The 20,823-nt window shown below is 45.0% G+C and overlaps 1 protein-coding gene across 7 annotated transcripts in view; it reads left to right on the top strand.

The window, feature by feature from the left end:
- The window catches only part of NSMCE2 (NSE2/MMS21 homolog, SMC5-SMC6 complex SUMO ligase), a 238,870-nt gene extending 219,326 nt beyond the window's left edge, over window positions 1-19,544 (top strand). For 6 of the 7 annotated variants that reach the window (XM_021088938.1, XM_021088935.1, XM_021088936.1 and 3 more), the window contains 3 exons: window positions 10,791-10,891; window positions 11,283-11,389; window positions 19,185-19,488. In XM_021088938.1, the coding sequence (XP_020944597.1) occupies window positions 10,791-10,891; window positions 11,283-11,389; window positions 19,185-19,302 (326 nt within the window). In that variant the 3' untranslated portion in view covers window positions 19,303-19,488. Of the gene's footprint in view, window positions 1-10,790; window positions 10,892-11,282; window positions 11,390-19,184 lie in introns of all 7 variants that reach the window. The other variant, XM_021088937.1, reaches the window with a different exon arrangement.

Here is a 20,823-nt window from a genome sequence, read left to right as displayed (position 1 = left end):
GGGCTAGCAGAGGCGCAGAACAGCCTGGCAAATGTGGACAAACTAATCAGTTTGGGATGGATATGGGGAATGGGATTGAGCCGGGTCGCAATAGGACATGAAGGTGCTATGCACCAGCTGATGACAAGTCTTGGTGTCGTGCTTAGGAAGCCATGGTTTTAGAAGGATGACTAACCAGAGTGTAGAAAGGGATTGGGGAAAGTCTGGGGCAGAGATAAATGGAGACCTTTTGCAATCTTCTAAATAGGAAATGCTGGACAGCAGCAGTGAGAATGAAAAGAAGGAGACAGGGTCAAGGTAGTTTAAAGATAGAGATTGGAAAGCATTTGGGAACAAGTGGCATGAACTGTCTTGGGTACCTGGATGGATGATGTTTACAACCCTCTAAAATAAGAAAATGTAAGATGAGCCCAGATGGGATTTCGTCTTCTGATCTTTGCTTGCTTCATGCTCTTCTGTGAATCTCAGTGAGCATTGTAAACTGTCTCAGGGCTGGCTAATCAGTTTTCCTATCATGTGGTTTTTCTAGTTAATTGCCCAGAGCAAAGAAATAGATTGTGTGCATTCAATTTTCTGCTTTTGCTTGGAAATCTAGAGATGGGCATCAAATTGTCTCTGTAGTTGCATAAGAAATACTACATACATGTACTGAGTTTGGGGATATTTTCAGTTATTTATTGACCTGAAATGGATATTGTATGACCAGATCGGTTTTTGTCCCCCTGGTAAAATATACTGGGTTCCGATTATTTCAAAACGCTCACATTTTGATGTATGACATATTTGGACAGTATTTAAAGAAATGGAGGCAGATTAATACATGATATCAGCTGAGAGCAAAGAATGTGTCTAAAACACATAGATAAACCATCAAGTGTGAAAGGGTATATATCTTATGAAAATGTCAGCTCATTTGGAGGAAATAAACTGAAACTCTTCATTCAGTTTACTTTCAAGATCTTCAGAGCAGTATGTCGAAAGAGCCATGGAAGTGAAAGTGGCCAGCAAATTAAAGATGTTGGTAGTGCTGGGTCAGCTAACTACAACTAGGCTAATTTAAACCGCACTCTGCCCTGGGGCGTGGGAGGGCCCATACCATGGAGAATCCTGGGAAGCAACCTTGCAGTTTCTCTTTGGGTGATTCCATAGCACATCTTCTTTTGTGTGTGTGTGTGTCTATGTCTGTGTGTGTGTCTGTGTGTGTGTTTGTCTGTGTGTGTGTTTAGGGCCGCACCCATGCATATGGAAGTTCCCAGGCTAGGGTCAAATCAGAGCTGTAGCCTCTGGCCTCCACCACAGCCACAGCAAGGCCAGATCCGAGCCGTATTTATAACCTACACCACAGCTCACAGCCATACCGAATCTTTTAAGGCACTGAGCAAGGCCAAGGATCGAACCTGTGTCCTCATGGACGCTAATTAGGTTCGTTATCACTGAGCCACACCGGGAATTCCCAGCACATCATTTTTATTTAATAGAGCATACATGTTGGAGGTAGCCATTCTATGCCATCTCTGTGGGAATTCCACATAATAATATTAATAATCATGACAATACTTATTGATCACTTGCTACTTGCCCGACACCCTTCTAAGAACTGTTCATACATTAAATCATTTAATCCTCATACAGTGCTATGACATAGGTTTGATATAAGCTCCATTTTACAGCTGAGAAGGTGGAAACATGGAAAAGATCAAGTAACTCACCCCAAAGCACCCAGCTAATCAAGTGATGGAACCAGGCAGGCTGTTTCCGAGCCCATGTTCCTAAAGGATCTCCCCCTCGCTGCCTGAGTGTCCTTCTCTTCTTATCACACCTCCCTGGAGGGCCCGGCTTAGTCAGCACTCTCTCCGGGAGGTTCACCTCAATTCCTTACCCTGCTTTCTGAGCTCCTCCAGGAGATTTGGTTTTGTTTTGTTTTTTAATGGCCACACCTGCAGCATTTGGAAGTTCCTGGGCCAGAGACTGAATCTGAGCCGCAGCTGTGACCTACAGCACAGCGGCAGCCATGCTGGATCCTTCACCCACCGCACTAGGCTGGGGATGGAACCCACACCTCTATAGCAATACAAGCTGCCGCAGCTGGATTCTTAACCCACTGTGCCACAGCGAGAACTCCTTCTAGGTACTTTTCTATTTTGTGCAAACATATTTGTTATTTCACTAATTGCCCAGAATGTAAGTATCTTTATCTGCCTTTCCCACCAGACCCGATGTTAATCCTCCTTGTGTCCACTGGCAGTTGTGTAGTGTTGGGCACAGAGCAGGTGTTCAATAAATGCAACCTGATGGAGTTCCCATCGAGGCTCAGTGGTAATGAACCTGACTAGTATCCATGAGGATGCTGGTTTGATCCCTGACCTCACTCAGTGGGTTAAGGATCCAGCGTTGCTGTGAGCTGCCATGTAGGTCACAGATGTGGCTCGGATCCCGCATTGCTGTGGCTGTTGTATAGGTCAGCAGCTGCAGCTCCAATTTGACCCCTAGCCTGGGAACTTCCATGTTCCTTGGGTGTGGCCCTAAAGAGACAAAAAAAAAAGAGAGAGAGAAAGAAAAGAAAAAGAACACTGCTTTGTGCTGTATATATCTATCCTGCGTAACTGAGCTCTCTGAGGGCAAGGATTATTTTTTGCCAATACCAAGCATAAGGCCTGGCACAAAGTAGTGATAAAAATAATACTAGCAGCAACAATTAACAATTATATAACATTGATTTATAATAAAATATATGTATTATAAATAACATTTATTGGATCCCGATGTTCTATCCGTTGTTCTGATTCCTAACTCAGTCTATATATTGTTGAATGCTTTTGTTGAAAGTGTGTTTGTTGAATTTTGCTATCCTCTGAAGGTTATAACATCTAGGAAAATTTTTAATTCTGTAGGCCCTGTCTGGCCATGACCTGCGTTTTAATTCTATAAAAGCTGTGTACACACAGAAGAGTCTTAGCCAGTGCCAAAGAGAATCAGAACTAGAATTCCCTCGGAGTTCCCGTTGTGGCTCAGCAGAAATGAACCCGACGAGTATCCACGAGGACTCCAGTTCGATCCCTGGCCCTGCTCAGTGGGTTAAGGATCCAGTGTTGCCATGAGCCATGGTTTAGGTTGCAGATGTGGCTCGGATCCCACATTGCTGTGGCTGTGGTGTAGGCCAGCAGCTACAGCTCTGATTCACCCCCTAGCCTGGGAACCTCCATATGTTGTGGGTGCAGCCCTAGAAAGTTAAAAAAAAAAAAAAAAAAAACACTAGGATTCCCTCAATGGCGCAACCAAAGAGCTAACATTCAGGACAGGCCACTGGTCCCCAGAAGAAACTGAAATTCAAAGCTAGACATTCATTAGGACAGTAAAGTGGATCCCAAAACAACACACACACACACACACACACACACACACACTCAATTCCAAGCCAAAGGGACCAAGCCTGCGACAAACTTCTTTTTCCATTCGGAATCTAAGATATGTCCCAGTTCACATATGGGGCCACTCAGAGCCCCAGCTGTGGGTGGCTGGGTGGCAGAAACAAGTCAAGCTGGCACAGACACATACGCAGACCCTGTAACTATAGAGTTTCCAACTTGGAATCAGTGTTCTTTTGCCTGTGAGGAAGCCCTTGAATCTTCCATGTACCAGCTCAGCCTCTCCACATGTGCTGTCCCAGAATAGTGCAAGCAAAATAATCTGGGCATTCCTAAGCATTTCAAGCGGTCAACAAATATTTGTAAAATATTTGCTACTAACTTTCAAGAGAAACGCGCTTTTAGAAAAATGTTCGGGCTTAATTGAAAAAGCACATAGCAATCAACTTTTATTCCCAGCTGGCATAAAACTGTCTAACTGTCAGCCAAATTTGGGATGCCTGAAGACAGACAAGTGACTAATACTAGGGCTGTGTGTGGCCAGGCCCAAGTATATTTTCTGACCACAAGACCATGTCTGGATTCTCCTTTGTAATTACCGCACAGCCTGCTATAATTGTAACACTCGCACTTACTTCCTGCCTCTGACGGAATTCAGGGTCCAAGGCGGTACCCTGAGCTGGAGTGAAATCCCCCCCCTGTTATTTGCCTCAAACCTGTAAAATCATCACTGGGCGAGTGTGAGTGTGTGTGTCGTGTGTTGCCACGTCTGTTAAATATGTTAAGTATATCCTTGTGGAAAAAGGCGCCCACTCCTGCCTTGTTGGATGAAGCACTTTTCTAATGAAATGTTTACTGAACACCTACCACTACATGCCAAGGACATTTTAGGATCTGGGAAACACCTCGAATAAGACAATGAAGTCCCTGCTTTCCTGGAAGGGAACAAGGGACGGGGAAGAAAGAAGTGAGGGAAACAGACACAAAAGTAGCACCTACAGACACGTGCTGTGCAGAGTCACAGCAGAACCATGGGGTCGGGGGAGAGGGGATGCCCACGTGTCCCCCTCAGCCTGGGACGTCAGCGAAGCACTCTCCAAAGCGATAGCTTTTAAACCAGCTTTGTACCGTAAGAAGGGACAGGACAAGCGACGATGGAAGAAAGAACATTCCCTCAGGGTTTGTGTGGAGACTGAGAGGCAAGAAAGAGCTTGTCGTGTTCCAGAAGCAGAGAAAGGGCCAGTGTGATGGCAGCACAGTGGGGGAGAAGGGGGCCTTTCAGAAGGGCTGGCTGACAGCTTCTTCCCTGTGAGAAGCAGGCAGCTGGGGGGTGTTGGCCCCTGTGGAGGCAGGGTTTCTAGTTAGGAGGCTGCTAAAGAGGTCTGGGCAGGAGGCCACAGTGGTTTGGACTAAGAGCTCGTAGAAATCAAGAGAAGGAGTTCCCCTCGTGGCTCAGTGGAAACATATTTGATGAGTATCCATGAGCTGAAAGTTTGATCCCTGGCCTCGTTCAGTGGGTTTAGGATCCGGCATTGTCATGAGCTCTAGTGTAGGTCGAAGATGTAGCTCGGATCCCAGGTTGCTGTGGCTCTGGCGTAGGCCGGCAGCTACAGCCTCTGATTCGACCCCTAGCCTGGGAACCTCCATATGCCGCAGGTACGGCCATAAAAGACAAAAAAAAAAAAAAAAAAAGAAGAAGAAGAAGAAGAGAAGAGATGCTAGATTTAGATTGAGGGAGTGTAGTTTAGGAGGAATGAAGGGAAAGGAATGATTGAGAATGATTCACTATTACATTTGGAATGGATAAGCAAGGAGCTCACAGGTACAGCACAGGGAACTATATCCAGTCACTTGGGATAGCACATGATAGAAGAAAAAGAATGAGAAAAAGAATGTATAGATATGTATGTATGACTGGGTCACTTTGCTATACAGCAGAAATTGACAGAACACTGTAATTTTTTTTTTTTTTTTTTGGTCTTTTTGCCTTTCCTAGGGCCGCTGCCACATATGGGGGTTCCCAGGCTAGGGGTCTAATCGGAGCTGTAGCCGCCAGCCTACACCAGAGCGACAGCAACAATGGCAACTCGGGATCCGAGCCACATCTGCGACCTACACCACACCTCACAGCAATGCCAGATCCTTAACCCACTGAGCAAGGCCAGGGATCGAACCCGTAACCTCATGGTTCCTAGTCGGATTCGTTAACCACTGAGCCACAACGGGAACTCCGAACACTATAAATGGACAGAATCAACTATAATAAAAAATGTTTTAAATATAAAATGTTAAAAAGTCTACCAAAAAAAAATCAAGAATGATTCCAAAAGTTTGGGCTTGAGCAACTAGGAGAAGGATGACGGGGATGAGGAAACTAAAGGCGGAGCTACCTAGCTATTCTCTGACAGTCATCACTGACTAACCGTGAACCCGCAGCTTGGGGTTCAATAAATGCCCTCGCTAACCCCTGACTTTACATCACTAGGGAACAGTCTAGACTTTTAGAAATCTCTGATTCGCTACCTAATTATTACTACAAACATTTTCATGTTTTCTCCATTTGGTTTTTATTTTATGACGTCAGGATAAGCCCATTCAAGTTCCTCAGTGCTGATACAGCGCTCGTGAGAGCTCCTTAAATGTTAGTTCCCACCCAGCTTCCTCCTCGGCCCTGTGCTTGGGTGCCCTGGGTCCCGGCACGGATGGAAGGTGTGGGCCAGCCATCTGCCCATCCGGTCGGAAGTTGGCAGCTGGTGCTTATACTTCTGACAGTGTGCCTCGTGAATGCATATGGAAGACTGTGACTCATCTTCTTGTCTTTCTCTTTTTAAGCAGAACATTTTTGAGATCTCTTTAATAGCAACGAAACTGAGTTACTCCACTTATTTTATTATTATTATGCTGATATTTCCTACCTTTGCCTTAAAATATTGCAGGGGCCTCAAGTTTTCTTGTCTGTGTGGTGAGAATAACAATGGAGTTGTTCTGGAGTTCCCGTCATGGCACAGCAGAAATGAATCTGACTCGTATCCATGAGGATATGGGTTCGATCCCTGGCCTCATTCAGTGGGTTAAGGATCCAACATTGCCAGGAGCTGTGGTGTAGGTTGCAGATGCAGCTCAGATCCTGCATTGCTGTGGCTGTGGTGTAGGCCGGCAGCAGTAGCTCCAATTGGACCCCTAGCCTGGGAATTTCCCTATGCCACGGATGCAGCCCTAAAAAGCAAAGCAAAGCAAAGAAAAAAACAGTGGGTCTTTTGTGAGAATTAAATGAACAGATGTATATAAAGTGGTTAGCAGAGTAGCTGCTATGTTGCATGCAGTACATTCGAGGTATTATTATTAATAAAATACTAACGTTGGGGAAGGAGGGGTGGCTCCCAGATCCAGCTGGTTTTAGTATTTGAATTAACCAGGACAAAATCCAGAGCCGTACATTGACTTATTAAATCCCCACGTGACTGTGGACAAAACCTATAATGTCTTTGGATCTCCTTTTTCTCAAGTAAATGAGAGAATTAGGATAAATAATCTCAATTTTAGAGTTTGTGTGATTCTAGTAGATGATCGATATTTTTTCTCCAATCTTCCTTTAGCCGACTTATCAAAAAGTTTTGTCTTTCTTGTGTAAATTGGTGTAAGTGACATTTACTGCCAGATGTGACCTTTTGTTTCAGCCCACTGTCGAATCCCGACGTTAATATCACTTTCTATAAATATAGATTTCGGGTGAGGAAACGTTCTAGCTCAAGAGACGCTGAGCTACTGAGCCTCTTTCTCTTTTTAGCCTCTCGGTCCGTGGGCCATTACTCACTCTTGGCACTCTTCCCCGGTCTCGCTGCTGTCACCTTCCTCTGTCGTGATTGCTGCTGTCGAGAGCCACCTACAGCTTCTAAGTTCCCCACCCAGCCTTCCCTAGTGGTCGGCATTGCAGTTGTGTTTTCTTGCTTCCTCTACCTTTTGAAATTTAAAAATAGAAAATACAATTTTAAAAAACCGAAAACAAACCCACAGTCTTTCACATTAGCTGAACTCTGTTATTCCTCCAGCAGATTGTCTGGTGAATTCTGCAGTATAACAGTCAGAAATCTGTGATGGGTTCAGAATAAGCCCTGTAAGGAATGGACACAAAGAGATCCTTTTCTTTTGACTGTCAGACCCACAATCAGAAATGGGAAGCAGCAGCCCCCAGGAGGAGGCTTTGGAAAGGGAATCAGAGAATCAGAACAGCTCCCGGCTCTGCTCCTTGGCTTTGTTGTCTTCACCTGTCTGACTTTCCCGAGCCATTCCGTGGAATCATTAGGTTGATAAGAGAACTCTTGTAGGAGTGTGACTCTTGTGCTATTAATACCAAAGACAGGTCCTGGGAAGCACAAAAGCCCTTTAGAGAGCTGAGGAAAATTATTTTAGAAGGCCCAACTCACATCACAGCAAACATACTGTGGCAACCTCCATGTTAAATACAGTTTTATTGCTGGCAAAACTTTTTGAAGATATTTTTACAATTTTGCTTTGGAAAAAGGCTGGCTACAAGTCAGGGATTTAACTTAGAATTAATTTCTCAGCAATGAGCATAATTGGGAATTATTAAATTAAAACCTAAATCCAGCTTACATGTTGCTTCCCAATGAAATTTTTTTTTTTTTTTTTTTTTTTCTTTTTTGGCCACCCCAGGGCACATAGAGTTCCCAGGCCAGGGAGCAGATCCTAACCGTAGCTGCAACCCAAGCCGAAGCTGTGGCAACACCAGATCCTTAACCTACTGCTCTGGGCCGGGCATCGAACCCACATCTCAGGGCTCCCAATTCACTGTTGATCTCGTTGTTGCGCCACTGTGGGAACTCTGCCAATGAGATATTCTTGATTACCAAATCAACAATTAAGGAGGTTAACCCAGCATTACATTTTGTAGACCTTTAGCATTTATTAATTTGTTTGTAGTTAATCTGTTTTGAAGCATATAAATGGTTTTTCAAGATCTCAGACACTTTTATAGCCCTTGAAAAGCTGAAAGGCACCGGGCACCACACCCTGATGACCAAGGGTTAAAAATGCTCTGTCTGGGATATCCTAAACTCTGAGGGCTTCACCCCTGCCTTCTTGAGGGAACTGATTTCTTAAGGGAGCTGATTTGGGATCTGGGAAAATACAATGAGCTCACATATAAATAGCACTAGTTACTAAAACAAAGTGAACCCCCCCACCAAAAAAAAAAAAAAGTAATGAGGGGCAGAATTCAGCCATTAGTTTACTGGGTGACCTTGACCAAGTGCTCTGTGGCCCTTTCCCTGCCCCCAGTGGTACTTTTCCAGCAGATACTTCGTCTGGTCGAGGTAGAAGCCCAGGGCCAGCAGTTCCAGGAACAAAAAGATGTGCAGAACATCTGACCTTAAGGCTTTTCCCTCATAGGTTAAAAGCGAGATACTTTTAGAGTTCCTGTTGTGGCTTAGTTACAAAACCAGCTATATCCATGAGGACGAGGGTTCGATTCCTGGCCTCACTCAGTGGGTTAAGGATCCGGCATTGCCGTGAGCTGTGGTGTAAGTTGAAGACATGGCTCAGATCTGGGATAGCTGTGGCTGTGGCATAGGCTGGCAGCTGCAGCTTCAATTCAACCCCTAGCCTGGGAACTTCCATATGCAGAGGGTGCAGCCCTAAAAAGCAAAAAAAAAAAAAAAAAAATCGAGGCACTTTTTAATGTCTGTATCATCGGGGAAGGAAGAGAGAGGGGGAAGGACTCCACTGTCAACCCTTGTGTTTAAAACACTATTGATCTTGGATTTCTGTGCAAAATGACAAGCCCCGCCCCTCTTTCTCCAGAAAGAAAGGCTTTCATATGAGACTCTCTCAGCACCCCATTCAAAAGGCGTCTATTTTCTAGTTTGCCTCGGTGAGGGGCAGAGGTCGTGAAGAAAACATAGGTTTCAGAATCCACTAAGTTCTATTCAAAGCCAGCCCTGTCCTTTGCTCAGCAGTTCTCAAAGTGTGGCCCAGGGACCCCTCTGGTTTTCTGAGGTCAGAACTGTTCCTAATAATACTAAGATGTCATTTGCCCTTTTCACTGTCTTTTTGTAAAAGAATTTTTCCAGAGGCTACATAATGTGATATCCTATACAGATACCAACATCCAACTGTCTTGCATTAAGCCACACGTTAAAGATAGTTTCAAAAATGTAAAACGACACCACTTTTTTTTTTTCTTTTTTTAAATTTTTTTTTTAATCTTAGGGCTGCACCTGCAGCATGTGGAAGTTCCCAGGCTAGGGGTTGAATTGAAGCTGCAGCTGCCAGCCTGTGCCACAGCCACAGCAACACCAGATCTGAGCCGTGTTTGTGACGCCAGATCCTTTACCTACTGATAGAGGCCAGGGATCGAACCTACATCCTCATAGATACTAGTTGGGGTTCTTAACCCACTGAGCCACAGTGGGAACTCCAACAAGGCCACTCTTAGGTCTACCTCTTTTTTTTCATTCTGGAATATATAATTACTTTTTTTTTTTTTTTTTTTGCTTTTTAGGGCCTCACCAGTGGCATATGGAAGTTTCCAGGCTAGGGGTTGAATCAGAGCTACAGCTGTTGGCCTACACACAGCCACAGCAATGTGGGATCTGAGCCAAATCTTTGACCTACACCGAAGCTCATGGCCATATCCTTAATCCACTGAGCGAGGCCAGGGAGCAAACCCAGGTTCTTATGGATACTAGTTGGAGTTCATTTCCACTGCACCATAGCAGGAACTCCGAAAATATAATTACTTTTAATTTCTTACACATCATTTACGTTAACATGAACTGGGGTTGTTGTTTTTAAATGAAGTAATAAATACATATTTTAAAAATTCCTCAGTCTCAATGTCTAATGTGGCAGATCTTGATAGATTAATAAACCCCACGTTTTAAAAGCTGATTGACATCCTCAGTAATTTCCAAAAGTATTAAAGGGTTCTAAGACCAAAAAGTCTGAGACTTCCCACTCTGTTCAACAGTAATTACCATTTATTGAATGTGTCTTTGTGTCAGGAGCTGTGCAAAGCACACTAAATTCTTCACCTCTTCATCTCTGCAAACAAAGTTATAAAGTAAGGGCTTTAAAAAAAAGACCTTACTAGCCCAAGGTCTCACAGCTGGAAGTGACAAGTTAACCAAGTCCTTCTGACATCAAAGCCACCTTCTTGATTAGCAAACAGCACTCCCTCACAAATTTATTCTCTGTAATTTTGAGAAAGTTCTTTCTCTGCTCCAAGTCTGCTTCCTTAAACACAGGCAGGGTCCCATCTCCCCTGCAGGAGAGTTAGTATGCATCAAAGCGCCTAGCACAGGGCTAACACCAGAGACCCTGGGACCCCGTGAGCCCTCATCCCACCCCATCCTGCCCTTGGCTCTCAGCCCAGGAAGACTCAGCAATGTCCCTCTTTCCCTCCAGATGGTCTTCAAGCAGACAGAGAAGCCGATGGCACGGAAGGAGTTGATGAAGATATGATTGTGACCCAAAGCCAGACCAACTTCATCTGCCCCATTACACAGGTACCGTTCTCGCCTCCTTTCCCTGAACGAAAAAGCAGTTCACAGAGGCAAAACGTTCCGGTTTGCTTTCTGACTCCATTTCACACCTAGAGTCGTGGAGGGAGGAAAGAGAGGTGATGAGCATGGAAGCAGGCACCTGGGAAAGTTTTCGGTGGATCATGCCCGAATTTATTCCCTTGATCCCACGGATCAAGGGGCATTGGTGCCCCTGGTCCCCCTGCATTTTCTCTGTGGCCACCTGCCCTGAGAGTTATCTAGAGCCGTGAGATTGGGAGGTTACACCTCGGAAGTCCCAGGTCTAGGAAAAAAAACAGCGCCAGGTAATTGGTGGAGAAGTTACTGGAAGCTGATCATTATCATTCCTGAAAGCCTAACGTCTCCTTGATTGCAGTTGGAAATGAAGAAGCCAGTGAAAAATAAAGTGTGTGGCCACACCTATGAAGAGGAAGCCATTGTTCGCATGATTGAGTCCAAGCACAAGCGGAAGAAAAAGGCCTGGTGAGTTGCTTCGGGAAGGGAAGTGGCGCCTTCCCGGGGCTGGCCAGTCAGAGGTGGGGGGTTCATGCCGGAGGAAAAGGTACTTGAGCGTCTACCCTGAAGTCCATTCACCTCCCAGAGGAATTGCGTAAACACGGAAGCTAGCTTTCAGAAAAAGCAATCCAGGAGGGAAAAAATTAGTAATCTGTTTGGGAAGAAGCTGAAAGAGCTTCAACCACACCTTCAAAACAGGAGAAGAAGGGCTTGGATGCAGTTTTCATCGTTAGATAACAGGAGTTTTCATGAATGGGCGCTACACCCTGAAAAAAATAAAGACCTGTGATACTGAGAGATTTCTTTTCCCCTTTCTATATGCGTTTACCCAAACCAGAAGGAATGGTTAAACAAACGAAGACTGCATCCTGCAATGCAGGTGATTTGTTTAAAAAATATTAAGTCATCAGAGTTCCCATTGCAGCTCAGCAGGTTAAGAACCTGACATAGGTGTCCATGGGGATGTGAGTTCGATCCCTGGCCTCACTTAGTGGGTTAAGGACCTGGCCTTGCTGCAAGCTGTGACATAGTTTGCAGATGCAGCTCGGATCTGACGTCACTGTGGTTGTGATGTAGGCTGGCAGCTGCAGCTCTAATTCAACACCTAGTCTGGGAACTTCCCCATGCTGCAGGTGCAGCCATAAAAAGGAAAAAGAAAAGAAAAAAGAAAAAAATTTAAGTCATCATTCTAAGATAAGAATTTGTATCCATTGGTCTCCATGATCAAGATTTAATTGTCTGGGGAAAACCTTTCATGTCTTTAATTACTTACATAACTTCCCAAACGGTTGAAGTAAATTCATGAATGACTTCCATGAGAAAAAAAACATTTTAATTGGAGTGTTTGGAGACTCATATATATTTCTACCCCTTCCCCCCCCACACACACACACACACATACGCACACGCATGCACACTCCACCACGACCCTGGAAGACCATGGCTCTGTTCCTATAATAACATGGAAGCCTGAGTTGGCTAGACTGGCTTTGACTTGGTTGGCATTTCTTGTGCTCTTATCACAGATTTGTCGAAGGAATGGAATTGCAGGTGTGACCAGTTCTCAATGGACTTCTGATAACAGTCCCTTTGATGTGTGGCTTGCTCCTCCATCGCCCAGAAATTTGCTGGTCCAAACCTAGAACTGGAATTCCCCACCACTCCTCATCTGGGTGTGGACTTAGAGATAGGGTATTTGAGACCGTAGGTATCTTGATGGTCATTCAGTCAAGTAATTTGCCCTGTTTATTCTAGAAGAACTGCCTAATGGTTGCAAAATCGAGATTGTTCAAGTACATTTTTATCTGTTTCAAGTTTCCAGCTTAGAGCTGAGATGTCATCATTCCCTAGGGAACCTTCCATTTTCCCTGGAAACATAATTTTCTTTGTTTCTGGGCTTCTAAGCTGCTCGCTTCTACTAAATTTTTTTCTCTGTTTCCGAAAAACAAGATTTTAATTTGTTAACGTAATTGCTAAGAATAGGTTTTCCCAGAGAGTTCTATTTCACAGCTCTTCTTCCTTAAAGTTTGTGATATTCTTCTCCAGTCAAATTTGAAAAGGGCAGGTGCTGATACAAAGCTTATTGCTCCCAAGTCCCAAGATAGGTGGGAGTGACTCCCCAAAGAGGTTTGCATTGAAAATGCATCTTCTTTTATATATATATATAATGATTTTTATTTTTTCTATTATAGTTGGTTTACCGTGTTCTATCAATTTTCTACTGTACAGCATGGTGACCCAGTTATACATACATGTATAGATTCTTTTTTCTCACATTATCATGTCCCATCATAAGCGACTAGACATAGTTCCCAGGGCTACACAGCAGGAGCTCATTGCTTATCCATTTGAAAATGCATCTTCTTAATTACATACTCTGACTTTCTAATGTCCTTTGCCTTTTTGGAATTGTAAATGGTATTTGGAAGCACTTGAATAGCACCTGTCATTTGGAAAAGTTGGGTATTTTTCTGTCATACTTCTGTAATTTGGGTACAAGTTCCACAAACTCCGCAGATTCTCATAGCTTAGTAATAGTTAAATCCAAGTCGAGGAAGTCTGGGAGGTTTACAGTGAAGGTAGTATTCTTGCTGGGCTCTGAAAAATGAGAAGGATTTCAGAGAATGATAAGGAGGAGTCAGTCCTTCTAACCAAGAGGCTCACCCCCTGCATTCAGACTCTGTTCCACTTGGTGGGTAGTAGGTACAGCTGCAGTTATTGTTTGTTGGAGGCTGATTAGAAAGATGCTCTGGCCAACAGCAATAGAGGATGGTGTAAATTCATCTATTCTATAGTCATTGTAGAGGGCGTTGAATGTCATGGTTTCTTTAGTTTTCTCAGCTATAAAGTGATGCTAATAGTTGTAATTGCCTCACTGGTATGTTTGACCTTTGAATGAGATACACGTAAAGCACTTCAGGTACCTGTCACATGGTAGGTAGACATTATCCCACCCTCTTCCTCATCATTCTTAGCCCCGTTGTTCTGGAGCCCTGAGAGAACATGGCAGGGTTTCGAGGGAGTAAGGCGAGCCAACCTGGGTTTTAGGAAGTCACACCAATAGCAATTCAAGGGATGGATTAATAAAGGCATGAGGTGAAGGAAGACGCCAGGTAGGATGCCTTGCAGGAGACGAAGTGGTATTTCCTAATGAGAAGTTGGATTGAGACAAGAGTCAGGTAGAAGGGAGTGAGAAGGAAAATGATGGTGGAGGTACAGTTGACAGCATCTGGTAACCAAAATTGCAGGGAGCGAGTTGAAGGATGACTGACCTTTCTAAACTGGGTGTCTAGAGGCGTGGTGATGTGACAAGCGAGCAGAGAGGGAATAAGAGAGAAACACATGAAGGAAGTTTGGGTCATGCTCATAAACAAGTTTGAGGTCCTGGCAATACAGCCGTTTGCAAGTATCCAGGAGGTGCAGAAAATGTGGGTATTTGAATTCAGGAGAAAGCTCTGAGGCTACAGACCCACTCCTCTGCCAGCACAAATGTAGCTCTAGACCGGATGGGACAGCCCACTGAAAGCCCCAAGACGGGGACGTTGGCTAGGCTGAGCCATGCTGCCAACGTGATATAGACCCACAGAAAAGCATGGCACTCATTAATGAAAGAGCAGTCGGGGGAAGGAGACTCCAGCCAGGCAGTCTAACACCGCCAGGAGGAAGGGGACAGGAGCCGAGAGTACCACAGGAGCCAGCGGGGAGTTGGGAGGTCCTTGAAGACCAGGTACATTGCATTTGGCCACAGGGTAGAATCCAGGGCCTCTTCAAAACCTACTCCAGAGGTTCCTGATTAAAAATGAATTAGTGTCATTCCCCAGGATGCATGTTAGGGCGATGAGCAGTTCTGGGTTCCCTTTGTTTAAAAAACGGCTGTGACACATCCACTTTGAGAACCCTCAGTTCTTCCTCGTGGTTGCTTCCGATGATGTTTTGTTAGACGGAGTTCCAGGCACACTGCATTACTGGGCGCTGACTCCATGTTCCTGTCTGTGTTTGGGTCTCTTAGAAGACCTGTCTCCACTGGCTTAAGTCAGAATAAAAGTGTTGGGACTTTAGCCCTAACTAAATAAATACAGTCGTTAGAATAATTTCCTAAAGCACGTCACTTACTAACCGGGCTGTTTATTATCTTATTAATAAAGCTGCCCTATGGTTCTCATATTATAAGATATTTCCAGTTATCCACAGCCAGTGCTTTCCTTTTTTTGGTTTAAGATTGGGAAGCACCCTAACAAACAGTCGAGTTTAAGAGCATGGAGAGTAAAGTTCAGTTGAACAGAAATGTGTCGTCAGACAGCAGGACTCCACCATCGTGCTCGGAGTCCCTGTTTAAACTGTTTACCAACAAGTCAGTTGACCTCTCAGAGCCTCCATTTCTTCATCTGCAAAGTGGAAATAGCAACAGCATCTCACAGAATTTCATGATCCAAGGAACAGTGGGGAATTCCAGTCTAGGTCTGGACCAGCAAGTTTCTTGGCAGTGGAGAAGCAAACCACTTAGGAGAAAGCTCTTTTGAGACTACAGAGCGTTGAGCAAATAGCAGTCGGGTTACTGAGGTCGAGACCGTTCATGTTTTTATTACTCACCTCACTGCTTAGCGACACATTATTTTAGACTCAGAGGATGTAGGGTAGCATTACTCTGTGTGTAGGTATGATGGGAATCTGTCCCACTCGGATTTCCAGAGGTAGCTATAGTCCTGCGTTCTAGAACTTTCTAGAACTGGGTTGAACCTTGGAATTCTTGGAGCCCAGGTCCAGGAGCTCTTAGACTCAGAATCCTGTACTTTTGAACTGATGCTGAGACCAAGGTCCCCTACAGCCTGAGGGACCCCTAAGACCTTGGGTCCCTTTGTTCAGCAGACACATGCTTGATCGCTGCTGCGGTGGAATGTTCTGCCCTGTCGGTGACCCGAGTTCAGGACCCAGCCTCTCCTTCCAGGCCTCTGGGTCTGACTCCTGCAAGCAATGACGTGAGAGCTTAAGACTGGGTATTGCCACACCTGTCTTGCTCACCGGGATGTCGCGGGGATTAATGCCCAGATGCTTATAGAGAGTGTTCTTTCTCGAGAAGAGGAGTGCCCTGATTCAGTATCATGTCATTAGGATCTGGTCTTAGCCTCTTCAGTTTAGAAACTTGTGTTTGTTTATTTGAGACGGGGTGAGAAACAGGGTTCTCTCCCAGCCCCTGCATCAACCTCTCCTCCAGGCCTCGCCCCCACGCTCCCTCGGTGCCCCTGAGCCTGTGTCCGTGTCCCCCCGGCATTGTCCGAGGGGCTGGTGGCTCTTCTCCACAAGGTTCTTGAGAACAGACGTTGTGTGCTAGAGCAGGAACCGTTTGTGGTAGCACCTGAGTGAGTCCCTGGACCCTTGTCCCATGTCCTGCTTATTTCTCAGGACAAGCCTATGCTCTGCCTTCACAGAGGAGGAAACTGAGGCCCATTAATGAAGTCACTCACCCAGAGTGTCACAGCCAGAGGTTAGAGCCCAGGTTCTTTTCACTCTGGAGCCTGTATTTGAGTCATTAGGCCGTTGGCTCCCCTTGGGACAGCTTTTCGGTTAATGCCTCTGTCCCCAGAGTCGATCCGCCAAGTGAGCTCAGACCTCTTGGCCTGACACTGGTTCCATCCCACTGAGATAATCTGCAACTGATCGGTGTGGTTAATCCCATCACGCATTCTCAGAATGCTCTCATTTACTGACTGAAACCACTGATGTCATCAGGAAGTCCTCCCCACCTCACTCTCCACTTCCCTAAAACAGCTTATTCACTGTCTGGCTATTGGTGCTAAAGACTGTGTTCTGTGGAGGTGGGGGCGGGGGGGGGGGCACAGTCAGAGACGATGATCTGCGAGTCGATAAGCCTTAGCTGAGGGTCATCCCAGCAACCGACTTCGAGGTGCATTTCCGCTTCACGGAAGTTGAGGTCATGAACGGTGCCTCTTCCAAAGTCAGGAAAGTGTCCCTGTCCTTCTTATAATTGCATCTTATTTACTTTCACACTGAAAGAAGAATCCACTTTGAGACAGCAGGATGTTTGGAACAGGCGTCAAACACCTCGAACGCAAAGCCAAATCATCAGAACCATGCACGCTTGCATCGTCTTTCATAGGATCACCTTCCGTTAGTCATATTGTAACACCTACCCCTGATCATAGGAGGTCATTTCAGTATTTTAAAAATAAATAATGTTAGCAAACATATTATTCATTCCATTGAGTAAATGCCCCTCTAATATCAAGCTACCTTGGTCCAGAAATCAAGACCAAGAAAAAGATTCTCTTTTGTGTTGACCTGCTGAGCTTTCCACTGCTGAGCTCCCATGATCAGCTTTCTTCCCCTTCTGGTGTGTAGCTTTGGTCTTGTATTTGTTGTTTTTGATCTTAATATACTTGTGCTTTTTGGAGAGTTGTCTCAGATCACTGGGCTGGAGCTCTGTGTGGGGCAGGAAAACTATATTTGTATTTCACAGTTGGACGCTTAGAACCTAGCACAGGGCCAATCACATAAAAGAGTCAAATGATGCATTGAATGTGCACATGTCTGTGCTGGAGGTGTGCAAGCTACGGGCAGATCAGCAACTTTAATCCTGATCGTGAAGACCCGTGGTCAGGAAACAAGTGATAATCGTAGGAGATGGTGAAGGGAATGAATGTCATGGAGAATGGTGTTGCCTGGAGCCCTGGGAAATTTGGATTCTGTCCCTATTTTAAATCTGAGGACACAGAGGCTCCAGAAGGTAAAGTGAGTTGTCTATGGTCTTGTAACTGTAAGTAGGCGCTCCACTCAACCAAAGTCTGGTTCATGTTGAGAAGAAATCAGGTGACTTCATCCAACCCTCTGCCTTCAGAGGAGACCACATCTAAACAGAACCATGACTCACCCACTGATTTCTTCAGCCACAGCTTTTCCCCTGAGTCCCCATCACCCCACTCAGTCTCTCCACCGAGAGGACTGACCAGTGAGCATTTCAGAGAGAACATAAAGCAACAGGGACTCCTGATTCCATCCCAACCTGGATTCCCAGTTGTTTCCATGGAGACAAGGGGTGCCACCAGTCTCCCTTCAGCTCCAGCCAAACTCTTTGAACGAAGGTCATCCCTTTCCTTTACCCTCCACGTTCAAGTCCTTCAGCAAGTCCCACAGCTCCTACTTCCGGTTGTGTCCGGAAGCCGATCACTGCTACACCCTCATCCAAGCTCTCCCTCCTCTCTTCCCAGCTTCGCCTCTGCCCGTGTTCCCCATTAAGCAGCCAGAGACATGTTTTCCAAACTTAAGCCAAATCCCCTCCCTCTGCTGTCTCCACTCCTCCACTCTTTTCTAGTTGAAATAAAATCCAAAGCCCCACACCCTCCAACCAAATCTCCAGATGCCCCTCTCCTTGCCCTGGGCATTCCAGCCACACTGACCTTGCTCTACTCCTGGGCACCAAACAGCTCCTTCCTTGGCTTATACACGTGCTGCTGCCTCAGCCCAGGCCGCATGCAGCCCTTTTTCTTGATAAGAGCTTCTCGGTGAGCCTTGCCTGACCCCAGCTGGATAAGCCTCAGCCCACACTCTCTCCCTTGACCCTGCTTTTTAGCCTTTGTAGCACTTAATGCCACCTGATCCCACAGCAAGCATCTCTTTGGTGACTTAGCAGTGATCTCTCTCCCCCACTGGAAAGTGAGCTCCATGAAGTGGCCTCGCCTGTGCCCCCAGGACTGGGCGGGCACTTGGTGAACCAATGAATGAGTGCACATCAGTCCTGACTTTTAAAATGTGCTCCTTTTGGGGTAAAATGTCCTCAAATGTTATTCAGCCATCGAAAAGAATGAAATTTTGCCATTTACAGCAACATGGATGGACTTGGAGGGCATTATGCTAGGTGCAGGAAGTCAGAGAAAGACACATACTGTATGATTGCACTTATCCGAGGAATCTAAAAAATACAACATACTGGTGAATAAAAAAAAAAAAAAAAAAAAAGCGGACTCACCAGAGGCAGAACAGTTACAGAGAACAAACCAGTGGTTACCAGTGGGGAGAGGGAAGGAGGAGGGGCAAGAGAGGAGTAGGAGGAAAGGGGGGGTGTTATGGGATTATATGAAATCATCTATGCGAAACTGTCAAAATGGTAAAACACTATAGAATTTAAAGACCCTTTCACTCAATTAAAAAAAAAGAAGCCCTCACTTAAATTCTTGCACACGTGTGAAGGAGGTTTATGCCGAAGGCATTGCAGTGAAGCAGCCTGACTTGGTTTTCTCACCTTTCACAGTTGCCCCAAAATTGGCTGTAGCCACACAGACGTGAGATTGTCTGATCTCATCCAGGATGAGGCTCTGAGAAGGGCAATTGAGAGCCACCACAAGAAAAAACATCGTCAGTCCGACTAGGAAAAGCCACCTGCCTGCAGGAAACTCCGCAGCCTACCTCCGACCCCAGACATCTGTAGAGGGCAATGCTTGTCAAAGCACTTTGACTGGCTGCATAGCATACTTTGGGGTAAAATTGAAGGTTTTCGTGTATTTGAAAACATTTTTCTATGTTCCAATAAAAATCCAAGCATATTATATTGTTTATTTTTAAGTGTTCTGTACTTTTAAATAAAACTTTGATTATCTGCGTGTGTCCTATCTGTGCGCCTCCCGAGGTGTAAATTGCTCCAGCAGTGCAGGTGGGGTGTGCCAGGCGTCTCTAGTTCTAATCCTTCAGACTGTTTTTTTTTATTATTATTATTGTTTTAACAACAACAACAAAAAGTCTTGCAGGAGATGTTTGAATTGAAAACACACAGAGACATCCCAATCGCAAGCATTTTCTATCAAAATAGTAGAGAACAGCATGAGGGGTAAAGCAAAGCCAGTTTCCCGATTTGTATTTACTTTGTATCTTGACAGTTCCAAATATGTAAATGCTTTTATTTGTCATTCTGACGGGCACAGAATGCTCCAGTAGCTGGCTTATCAGTGCGATGATAATTGATGCCATAATGGAAATTTTGCTGCAGCCTTCTGACAGCCCAAAGCATCGTCGGAAGTAACCACATCCTGGCTGTTCTCTGCCTTGCTCCGTGGCTCTTGGCAAGTGGCTTCAGCCCCTTGGGCTTGGGGGTCTTCAGCCACGAAATAAAGATCCTGAATAAGATTTTCTGTTCTGCACAGAAGTCTGCTGACATAGGACCAGCAGGGTCTTTAAATTGAATATTATTGATTATTTGTATAAAAACTGCTAATGTATTAAAAGTCTCCATAGTGGCCTTTTATCAACTAGAATAATCAATTAAACCAAAAAAGCATACCCTGACTACACTAGAAATGGCTAACATTTATTGAACACTTACTGTGTACCAGGTGCTGTTCTAAGCACTTTACATATATATTAAATCCTATAATTTTCATAGCCTGATGAGAGACATTTATTAGTCCCACTTTACAGATAAGAAAATCGAGGTGCAGAGACACGAAGTGATCCGTGGAAAGTCATAGAGCTAGTAAGCCACTGAGCAGGGTTGGGAACTTAGGACATCTGATCCCAGAGTCTGGATTCTTGATCACATGCTCTCCTCCTTATTGATTTATTCAGAATCTAAAAATATATTCCAAGTCCACATTTAAAAACTGAACCTTTTGTAAATCAACTTGCCTATATATACATGTGTATGCAAAAAAAATTTTTTTAAAAGCTCACTAAAATGCAGGAAATAGGGAGTTCCCGTTGTGGCTCAGAGGTAAAGGATCTGACTAGTATCCAGAAGACACACGTTCGATCCCTGGCCTTGCTCTGTGGGTTAAGGATCCAGCATTGCTGTGAGCTGTGGTATAGGTCACAGATGAGGCTCGGATCTAGCGTTGCTGTGGCTGTGGTATAGGCTGGAAGCTACAGCTCCGATTTGACCCCTAGCCTGGGAACTTCTA

Source organism: Sus scrofa, chromosome 4, assembly GCF_000003025.6.
Source record: "Sus scrofa isolate TJ Tabasco breed Duroc chromosome 4, Sscrofa11.1, whole genome shotgun sequence".
NCBI classification, from domain to species: domain Eukaryota; kingdom Metazoa; phylum Chordata; class Mammalia; order Artiodactyla; family Suidae; genus Sus; species Sus scrofa.
The sequence above is the reverse complement of the archived record's forward strand: the minus strand, read 5'-3'. Positions and strand labels throughout refer to the sequence as shown.